This window comes from Notolepis coatsorum, assembly GCF_963971535.1.
Source record: "Notolepis coatsorum genome assembly, chromosome: 3".
NCBI lineage: Eukaryota > Metazoa > Chordata > Actinopteri > Aulopiformes > Paralepididae > Notolepis > Notolepis coatsorum.
In genome coordinates this window covers 146,146,108-146,158,588 of record NC_140167.1, presented here as the reverse complement: position 1 = coordinate 146,158,588, position 12,481 = coordinate 146,146,108, and the positions used below count along the sequence as shown (strand labels likewise).

Sequence of the window (12,481 nt, the reverse complement as noted above, 5' to 3'; positions counted from 1 at the left end):
GTTGAATATTGAGAATGAACAGAGTGGCAATCTCAAAACAACCCCTCTTTGAGAAGATTTGCAAGGGAAAGCAAGCACACACAAGTAACTGAATGTAGGCTAAAATGGGAATGTGAAAAGTTATTTATTTGCAACCTGCAGTAGTTATTAGTAGGCCTAATTTTGATTAATATATTATTTAAGTTACTATTATTTTAATTTAATGAAATCTACTACTCAGGGAAGTACTGCAATTATTATTTGAATGTAAAGAAATCTACTACTCAGGGAAGTAGCCTACTGTAGGCCTACAACTACATTTTTAATTAGGCCTAATTAATTCACAGTGGCACAGGATCATTTGCCAAGCTTTTGTTCATTTTCAAATAAAACCAGAATTTTGTCTTTGTGTTTTGTTATGTTAATCTTGTCTTGTTTGTAGCCTAAAGTTTATTCTAGCCTACATCTAGGTGGGGACCAGGTTAGGTGGGGCTTGAAAATATGTCCAACTACCAAAGTGGGGCCTGATTTAAAAGGTTTGGGAACCACTGCTATAGGCCAACTTTCGTGGATCTGTTTTCAGGACCTGTGGATCAGTTTTGGAACCAAGAAGTGAAGACTTCTTTGGACACTTCTCACTTTAAACAGGGGCCGTCTTGGGTTTAGGGCAAAGGTTTATGGCCCAGGGTTAGGCTAAGGATAATGTGTTACCTAGAATAGATAGATAGTGTTACCTATGTGTAACTTACCCACAGGCACTAGGTCCTGGTCTCGGTTTCGACTGGAACCACTGAAGGTGCTGGAGGGGCGAGGCATGACAGGAGGGTTGGTTTGGCGAGAGTCATCTACCACCTGTGACACAAGGGGGCGCTGCAGTTCAGCAGCCTGTTGCACCAGCTGTGTGTGTAAGTTCAAACGTAACCTAGTTATAACATAAATTCCTGCTGAGTTGTGATTTGAGCAGCATTACTCAAATAAAAGCAGTTTCACCACAGAGATAAGTTACAAATGTAACTCTAAGTAACAAATAAAAAGTTACACACATGCCGTAGGCGTAGGGTAAGTATAAATCATACATGGTCACAGAATTATACTCACACAATGGTAAAGTGGCATTTTTTCATTATTTGCATGCCGTTTTGCAACACGGTAATCCAGTAGAGACTTTATTGATATGATATTTCAATATCGATCTAGCTCACTACAATGTGCTATGACACCAAGTGGCTCATGCCAGCTAGCAAGCCAATACACACAGTAGCTAACCATGATGATGGAACTCTATCTTTGATCATCCTACCTCTGACTATTATGTGTCAGGAAACAATAGGGCCATGAAACATATTCATAACATAGAAGACAATGTACATTTTCTAATCAAATAAGGAAAATAGAAGACAAAACTGGAGTTACAAGATTTTCAAGGCAATGAATACAATGGCTACAGTCTTATCACGTGGAGTCCCAGAGCCTTGTGTCTATACAATGCAATAGGTGTAACTCTGGATTCTAACCAGCCTGTGTCAACCTTGCAGTGAGTCTTGGCTTTGAGCTGGTGGTGTGTGTGGCAGGTGAGGATTGGCGCAGTAGGGGATAGAGTCTCTCACCTCCCCGGCACTGTGGCTACGCTGGCGGCTCAGATGCTGGCGATGGGCCAGCAGGCCGGTGGAGCGAGAACTCTGGAGGGGCAGCCGGGGGTCGATGAAGGTCGTAGAGCGACAGTTGTGATCTACGAAGAAGGGCTGTGGGTTGAAACACGCAACCGGTCACACAGTAGTATACAGTATACCCCCATCACAGTAGTATACACTATACCCCATCACAGTAGTATACACTATACCACCATCACAGTAGTATACACTATACCCCATCACAGTAGTATACACTATACCACCATCACAGTAGTATACAGTATACCACCATCACAGTAGTATACAGTATACCACCATCACAGTAGTATACACTATACCCCCATCACAGTAGTATACAGTATACCCCATCACAGTAGTATACAGTATACCCCCATCACAGTAGTATACACTATACCCCATCACAGTAGTATACACTATACCACCATCACAGTAGTATACAGTATACCACCATCACAGTAGTATACACTATACCCCATCACAGTAGTATACAGTATACCCCCATCACAGTAGTATACACTATACCCCCATCACAGTAGTATACAGTATACCACCATCACAGTAGTATACACTATACCCCCATCACAGTAGTATACAGTATACCACCATCACAGTAGTATACACTATACCCCCATCACAGTAGTATACAGTATACCTCCGTCATAGTAGTATACACTATACCACCATCACAGTAGTATACAGTATACCACCATCACAGTAGTATACAGTATACCCCATCACAGTAGTATACACTATACCTCCATCACAGTAGTATACAGTATACCCCCATCACAGTAGTATACAGTATACCTCCATCACAGTAGTATACACTATACCCCCATCACAGTAGTATACAGTATACCTCCATCACAGTAGTATACACTATACCACCATCACAGTAGTATACACTATACCTCCATCACAGTAGTATACACTATACCACCATCACAGTAGTATACACTATACCACCATCACAGTAGTATACAGTATACCACCATCACAGTAGTATACACTATACCCCCATCACAGTAGTATACAGTATACCCCATCACAGTAGTATACAGTATACCCCCATCACAGTAGTATACACTATACCCCATCACAGTAGTATACACTATACCACCATCACAGTAGTATACAGTATACCACCATCACAGTAGTATACACTATACCCCATCACAGTAGTATACAGTATACCCCCATCACAGTAGTATACACTATACCCCCATCACAGTAGTATACAGTATACCACCATCACAGTAGTATACACTATACCCCCATCACAGTAGTATACAGTATACCACCATCACAGTAGTATACACTATACCCCCATCACAGTAGTATACAGTATACCTCCGTCATAGTAGTATACACTATACCACCATCACAGTAGTATACAGTATACCACCATCACAGTAGTATACAGTATACCCCATCACAGTAGTATACACTATACCTCCATCACAGTAGTATACAGTATACCCCCATCACAGTAGTATACAGTATACCTCCATCACAGTAGTATACACTATACCCCCATCACAGTAGTATACAGTATACCTCCATCACAGTAGTATACACTATACCACCATCACAGTAGTATACACTATACCTCCATCACAGTAGTATACACTATACCACCATCACAGTAGTATACACTATACCACCATCACAGTAGTATACTACAGTATACCACCATCACAGTAGTATACAGTATACCACCATCACAGTAGTATACACTATACCTCCATCACAGTAGTATACACTATACCACCATCACAGTAGTATACAGTATACCCCCATCACAGTAGTATACACTATACCACCATCACAGTAGTATACACTATACCACCATCACAGTAGTATACACTATACCCCCATCACAGTAGTATACAGTATACCCCCATCACAGTAGTATACACTATACCCCCATCACAGTAGTATACACTATACCCCCATCATAGTAGTATACACTATACCCCATCACAGTAGTATACAGTATACCCCCATCACAGTAGTATACAGTATACCCCCAATCACAATAGTATACAGTATACCACCATCACAGTAGTATACACTATACCCCCATCACAGTAGTATACAGTATACCCCCATCACAGTAGTATACACTATACCACCATCACAGTAGTATACAGTATACCTCCATCACAGTAGTATACACTATACCACCATCACATTAGTATACACTATACTACCATCACAGTAGTATACAGTATACCACCATCACAGTAGTATACAGTATACCCCCATCACAGTAGTATACAGTATACCCCCATCACAGTAGTATACACTATACCTCCATCACAGTAGTATACACTATACCTCCATCACAGTAGTATACACTATACCTCCATCACAGTAGTATACACTATACCGCCATCACAGTAGTATACACTATACCCCATCACAGTAGTATACAGTATACCCCCATCACAGTAGTATACAGTATACCCCCATCACAGTAGTATACACTATACCCCCATCACAGTAGTATACAGTATACCCCCATCACAGTAGTATACAGTATACCCCCATCACAGTAGTATAGACTATACCTCCATCACAGTAGTATACAATATACCCCCATCACAGTAGTATACAGTATACCCCATCACAGTAGTATACACTATACCACCATCACAGTAGTATACAGTATACCCCATCACAGTAGTATACACTATACCCCATCACAGTAGTATACACTATACCCAATCACAGTAGTATACAGTATACCCCATCACAGTAGTATACACTATACCACCATCACAGTAGTATACAGTATACCCCCATCACAGTAGTATACACTATACCCCATCACAGTAGTATACACTATACCACCATCACAGTAGTATACACTATACCCCATCACAGTAGTATACACTATACCCCATCACAGTAGTATACAGTATACGACCATCACAGTAGTATACAGTATACCCCATCACAGTAGTATACAGTATACCCCATCACAGTAGTATACACTATACCCCATCACAGTAGTATACACTATACCCCATCACAGTAGTATACAGTATACCCCCATCACAGTAGTATACACTATACCACCATCACAGTAGTATACAGTATACCCCATCACAGTAGTATACAGTATACCACCATCACAGTAGTATACAGTATACCACCATCACAGTAGTATACAGTATACCACCATCACAGTAGTATGCAGTATACCCCATCACAGTAGTATACAGTATACCACCATCACAGTAGTATACACTATACCACCATCACAGTAGTATATAGTATACCTCCATCACAGTAGTATACACTATACCACCATCACAGTAGTATACACTATACCCCATCACAGTAGTATACAGTATACCCCATCACATTAGTATACACTATACCACCATCACAGTAGTATACACTATACCCCATCACAGTAGTATACACTATACCCCATCACAGTAGTATACAGTATACCACCATCACATTAGTATACAGTATACCCCATCACATTAGTATACAGTATACCCCATCACAGTAGTATACACTATACCACCATCACAGTAGTATACACTATACCCCATCACAGTAGTATACACTATACCCCATCACAGTAGTATACACTATACCCCATCACAGTAGTATACAGTATACCCCATCACAGTAGTATACACCATACCCCATCACAGTAATATACACTATACCCCATCACAGTAGTATACAGTATACCCCATCACAGTAGTATACAGTATACCCCATCACAGTAGTATACACTATACCACCATCACAGTAGTATACACTATACCCCATCACAGTAGTATACACTATACCCCATCACAGTAGTATACACTATACCACCATCACAGTAGTATACACTATACCACCATCACAGTAGTATACACTATACCCCATCACAGTAGTATACACTATACCCCCATCACAGTAGTATACACTATACCCCATCACAGTAGTATACAGTATACCCCCATCACAGTAGTATACACTATACCACCATCACAGTAGTATACACTATACCCCATCACAGTAGTATACAGTATACCCCATCACAGTAGTATACACTATACCCCCATCACAGTAGTATACACTATACCCCCATCACAGTAGTATACAGTATACCTCCATCACAGTAGTATACAGTATACCCCCATCACAGTAGTATACAGTATACCACCTTCACAGTAGTATACAGTATACCCCATCACAGTAGTATACACTATACCCCCATCACAGTAGTATACACTATACCCCATCACAGTAGTATACAGTATACCCCCATCACAGTAGTATACACTATACCACCATCACAGTAGTATACACTATACCCCATCACAGTAGTATACAGTATACCCCATCACAGTAGTAGACACTATACCCCCATCACAGTAGTATACACTATACCCCCATCACAGTAGTATACAGTATACCACCATCACAGTAGTATACAGTATACCGCCATCACAGTAGTATACAGTATACCACCATCACAGTAGTATACAGTATACCCCATCACAGTAGTATACACTATACCCCATCACAGTAGTATACACTATACCCCATCACAGTAGTATACAGTATACCACCATCACAGTAGTATACACTATACCCCCATCACAGTAGTATACACTATACCCCATCACAGTAGTATACAGTATACCTCCATCACAGTAGTATACACTATACCACCATCACAGTAGTATACAGTATACCCCCATCACAGTAGTATACACTATACCACCATCACAGTAGTATACACTATACCACCATCACAGTAGTATACAGTATACCCCCATCACAGTAGTATACACTATACCACCATCACAGTAGTATACACTATACCACCATCACAGTAGTATACACTATACCCCCATCACAGTAGTATACACTATACCCACATCACAGTAGTATACACTATACCCCCATCACAGTAGTATACACTATACCTCCATCACAGTAGTATACACTATACCACCATCACAGTAGTATACAGTATACCTCCATCACAGTAGTATACACTATACCACCATCACAGTAGTATACACTATACCTCCATCACAGTAGTATACACTATACCCCATCACAGTAGTATACAGTATACCCCCATCACAGTAGTATACAATAATACCCCATCACAGTAGTATACACTTGCAGTGTTTCTCAACTGCTGGGTCGCGACCCAAAAGTGGGTCGCGGGGCCATTTTGAGTGGGTCAAGGATGTGTGTGTAAAAAAATAAAACAAAATGTAATTTTTATTTTTTTTTATTTTTTTTCCACTAACTATCTTTGTGAAAGTGGCTTCTCAGCTCTGGTTCAGCTGAAGACAAATCAGAGGAACAGATTGGACATTGAGCACCCTGGGATGTTAAGCTAAGAAGTCTGCTAAGAAGGATATATTATTTATTATTATTATTTTATTTCATTATGTTTTTAGCCCTAGTTGCACTTTTGTTGCAACCCCAGTTATTCCATTAGTTCCCCCAAACTTACTGTAGGTCTGTTATGTTAAGCTAAGAAGTATAAAGAAGCATAATTATTTATTATTATTATTATTATTATTATTATTATTATTATTATTATTATTATTATTATTATTATTATTATTATTATTATTATTATTATTATTATTATTATTTTATTTCATTTGGTTTTTAGCCCTAGTTGCACTTTTGTTGCAACCCCAGTTATCCCATTAGTTCCCCCAAACTTAGGCCTGTTATGTTAAGCTAAGAAATCTGCTAAGAAGCATATTATTTATTATTATTTTATTTCATTGGGTTTTTAGCCCTAGTTGCACTTTTGTTGCACTTTTTTGTGTTTATTTCATGTTTTTAACAGTGCATGAAAGATTGCGTATTACTGCAAAAAAATTATTTTGAATTAAATCATAGTGGTTCAAAAATTTGGGTGGCGACTTAATGACTAAGGAAAATGTTGGGTCCCGAGGCTAGACCAGTTGAGAACCACTGGTATACAGTATACCCCATCACAGTAGTATACACTATACCCCCATCACAGTAGTATACAGTATACCACCATCACAGTAGTATACAGTATACCACCATCACAGTAGTATACACTATACCCCCATCACAGTAGTATACAGTATACCCCCATCACAGTAGTATACAGTATACCACCATCACAGTAGTATACACTATACCCCCATCACAGTAGTATACACTATACCACCATCACAGTAGTATACACTATACCACCATCACAGTAGTATACACTATACCACCATCACAGTAGTATACCTCCATCACAGTAGTATACAGTATACCACCATCACAGTAGTATACAGTATACCACCATCACAGTAGTATACAGTATACCACCATCACAGTAGTATACACTATACCACCATCACAGTAGTATACACTATACCCCATCACAGTAGTATACAGTATACCCCCATCACAGTAGTATACACTATACCACCATCACAGTAGTATACACTATACCCCATCACAGTAGTGGTTAGTATACCCCCATCACAGTAGTATACACTATACCCCCATCACAGTAGTATACACTATACCCCATCACAGTAGTATACACTATACCACCATCACAGTAGTATACACTATACCACCATCACAGTAGTATACAGTATACCTCCATCACAGTAGTATACACTATACCCCATCACAGTAGTATACACTATACCCCATCACAGTAGTATACACTATACCCCCATCACAGTAGTATACACTATACCACCATCACAGTAGTATACAGTATACCACCATCACAGTAGTATACACTATACCACCATCACAGTAGTATACAGTATACCCCATCACAGTAGTATACAGTATACCCCATCACAGTAGTATACAGTATACCTCCATCACAGTAGTATACACTATACCCCCATCACAGTAGTATACAGTATACCCCATCACAGTAGTATACACTATACCACCATCACAGTAGTATACACTATACCACCATCACAGTAGTATACACTATACCACCATCACAGTAGTATACAGTATACCTCCATCACAGTAGTATACACTATACCACCATCACAGTAGTATACACTATACCCCATCACAGTAGTATACACTATACCCCATCACAGTAGTATACACTATACACCCATCACAGTAGTATACACTATACCACCATCACAGTAGTATACAGTATACCCCATCACAGTAGTATACACTATACCCCCATCACAGTAGTATACACTATACAGCCATCACAGTAGTATACACTATACCACCATCACAGTAGTATACAGTATACCTCCATCACAGTAGTATACACTATACCACCATCACAGTAGTATACAGTATACCCCATCACAGTAGTATACACTATACCCCCATCACAGTAGTATACACTATACAGCCATCACAGTAGTATACACTATACCACCATCACAGTAGTATACAGTATACCTCCATCACAGTAGTATACACTATACCACCATCACAGTAGTATACACTATACCACCATCACAGTAGTATACACTATACCCCATCACAGTAGTATACACTATACCCCCATCACAGTAGTATACACTATACCCCCATCACAGTAGTATACACTATACCACCATCACAGTAGTATACAGTATACCCCATCACAGTAGTATACACTATACCCCCATCACAGTAGTATACACTATACCACCATCACAGTAGTATACACTATACCACCATCACAGTAGTATACACTATACCACCATCACAGTAGTATACAGTATACCCCATCACACTAGTATACAGTATACCCCATCACAGTAGTATACAGTATACCTCCATCACAGTAGTATACACTATACCCGCATCACAGTAGTATACAGTATACTTCCATCACAGTAGTATACACTATACCCCCATCACAGTAGTATACAGTATACCTCCATCACAGTAGTATACACTATACCCCCATCACAGTAGTATACAGTATACCCCATCACAGTAGTATACAGTATACCTCCATCACAGTAGTATACACTATACCCCCATCACAGTAGTATACAGTATACCTCCATCACAGTAGTATACACTATACCACCATCACAGTAGTATACACTATACCACCACCACAGTAGTATACACTATACCCCATCACAGTAGTATACACTATACACCCATCACAGTAGTATACACTATACCACCATCACAGTAGTATACACTATACCCCATCACAGTAGTATACAGTATACCACCATCACAGTAGTATACAGTATACCCCCATCACAGTAGTATACACTATACCCCATCACAGTAGTATACAGTATACCTCCATCACAGTAGTATACACTATACCACCATCACAGTAGTATACACTATACCCCCATCACAGTAGTATACACTATACTGTACCTCCATCACTGCAGATTTGCATAAGCAAAGAGGCAAGTAACTATAATCTATATGTAAGCTGTACACGTATGAAATGTTTCACAGAAGTTAGGAAACTTAAGAAAAGCAGTACAAACATGGCAGAGCATATTTGACACAAACGTCAAATATGTATACAAAAAATTATAAAAAAAATACTTGTTTCACAAAATCACAGACATTGCAGTCACATAGAAGCGCCTCAACCCAACACACACACATGCACATTAAGACACACACTAATACAACCAAGTATGATGATACTATTATGAGAACTGTGATATCAAATATTGAAAATATTGTGTGTATCAAAATGTATGGTCTATACAGAAAAGCAGGTTGTAGTGGTAGCATTAATATATGGAGAAGAAATGCTTCTAAGTATCCAAATTGTGAATGAGACAAATAAGTGTATTAATCAGAAAGTGTATGCCATTAGCCTGTACCTATGTCTGTACTTATTGTAAACTACTGAGGATTCGATTGCAGTCAACCAGCACCTGCTAATGGGTTGGACCCTTTAGCTCAGCTGGTTAGTACACACACACACACCTTGCCAGTGTGGTCGTGCTTCATCTCCCATCCACGTGGCAGCTCCAGCTGTTTGTTGGAGAACATGTTGAGAAAGGTGACCAGGTCGCGGTTGTGCTGGTAGCGCTCAAAGTGGTGAGCATCCCGACGCACTTTACTGATCATGTGCTTCAGGCAGGTGTTGCTCGTAAACATGCGGTAGGCACTCTGAGGCAGGGAGAGGCAGAAAGGTGAGGCCATTAAACAAGCGGTAGGCACTCTGAGGCAGAAAGCACAATGAATGGAAGCGGACAGTGCCGGTTAGCCTTCGGGAGAGGTGTTAGTTGGACAATGCCTAGGCTAACCGGCACTGTCCACTTCCATTCATTGTGCTAAGCTAGGCTAACGTGCAGCCAGATAGCTTTCTACTGAACGCACAGAGAGGAAACTGGTATCTATCTTCGTGTCTCTCTCTGGAGAAGACAATAAGCTAATTTCCCCAAATGTTGGTGTGTTCTTTTAACAAAGTACCATCAGCAGAATCCCCTGAATGGAAATGTATGCCTGTGTTTTTCTTTGGACCCATTCTAGTGAAAATGTTACACTAGCGGCTAGCCTACTTGGTAGCTACCTGGCTATAGCTGATCTTCCTCGCGATTGTTGAGAACACTGTGAAGTCATCAGGCTCACTGCCTCCAAATAGTTTCATCAGCTGATTCACATAGAGGATGTGAGAATGCATGAAACAGGAAGAGTCGTGGGAAACAGGGCAACTTAAATAGCTTTTCAACTTGGGCACAATTCTCTAGAATACACAGAGATACTGAGAGGACATGTTCCCCAGACAGACAAGGCGGGAGTGAGGGGAGAGAGCCGAGGGGGCAGGCAGGGTGGTAAACTCACGGGGTTAGAATGCAGGACGGTGAAGAAGTCTGGGCTACAGAGGAACTTGACGCTGGGTGACTGGAGCAGCAGAGAGAGGCGTGAGCGACTGCCAGACTGACCCATCAAACTCTCTCGCCGGTAGTCTGCAACAGGGGAAAAAACATCTCAGAAATCCAGACATGGGGCCTCATTATATATAACAGAAATCTCAGTTTAGGATGACATCTAGGATTTCTGGTATTACAGAAACATAACATTACATAACATTTCCTAACTGCATTTAGGGTAAAATCCTATCTTATCTTAGGATAAGAATTTAGCTATTACAGAACCGTCCTAACTTAAGAATTTCCTATGTTAGGAATCCTAAGTTAGGATGGCATAGACCCTGTCCTGGAATTCTAAATCACTGCGAGAAACTGGCAGCACCACTGTTGTTAGGTCTGTATGGCAATGGCAATGAAGATGGGGAACAACATGAACAATTATGATTGAAGGGCTTAGGGCTACTTAACGGCTGCAATATATACGTTTCCCACGGAGAAGATGTACCTTTCTTGTCCATTATAGCAAGCTAGCTAGCCAGTCAGTGACAAGGGAAGTGAGACAGCCATTGTCAAGGATACAGGTAGTCTTGTGTACGTCTAAACACAGATATAGGCATGACAGGGCAAGTGCCAGTCGAATAATCAAGTTTACAGTTATAGTTAGGAATTCCTAAGTTAAGATAATATACAAAGTCTGAGATAGGAGGACACAGCCATGAGATAGTTAAGATAAGATGGTATGCTAACCAAAAAATGGTGCTTGATCTAATTTGTAAAGGAACTGACCAGGAATCAAGGCTGGAGGTTGAACCGTAATTTAAGTTGTATCACAACAATATTGTTACAAAAGATGACATCTCACACAACTGCGTCATTTGTACCAAACACCAAACATCCTCAAATATCATTATTCTGTCAAATAGTGGGAAAGATATGATATTTTGGCTATTTTGACTATATTATTCACATGGCTGTTCCCTAGGGTGGAAAGGAACCCTAACCTGAGCATGACATAAGAGCAAAATGGCCACTGTG

The 12,481-nt window shown here is 40.1% G+C and overlaps 1 protein-coding gene across 1 annotated transcript in view; it reads right to left on the bottom strand.

Moving 5' to 3' along the window:
• The window catches only part of hecw2a (HECT, C2 and WW domain containing E3 ubiquitin protein ligase 2a), a gene marked incomplete at both ends in the record, with an annotated part of 229,646 nt that overhangs the window by 118,581 nt on the left and 98,584 nt on the right, over nt 1–12,481 (bottom strand). Inside the window, 4 exons of the mRNA XM_084309394.1 lie at nt 729–831; nt 1,587–1,721; nt 10,557–10,742; nt 11,418–11,542. Coding sequence (XP_084165520.1) covers nt 729–831; nt 1,587–1,721; nt 10,557–10,742; nt 11,418–11,542 — 549 coding nt within the window. The remainder of the gene's footprint in view (nt 1–728; nt 832–1,586; nt 1,722–10,556; nt 10,743–11,417; nt 11,543–12,481) is intronic.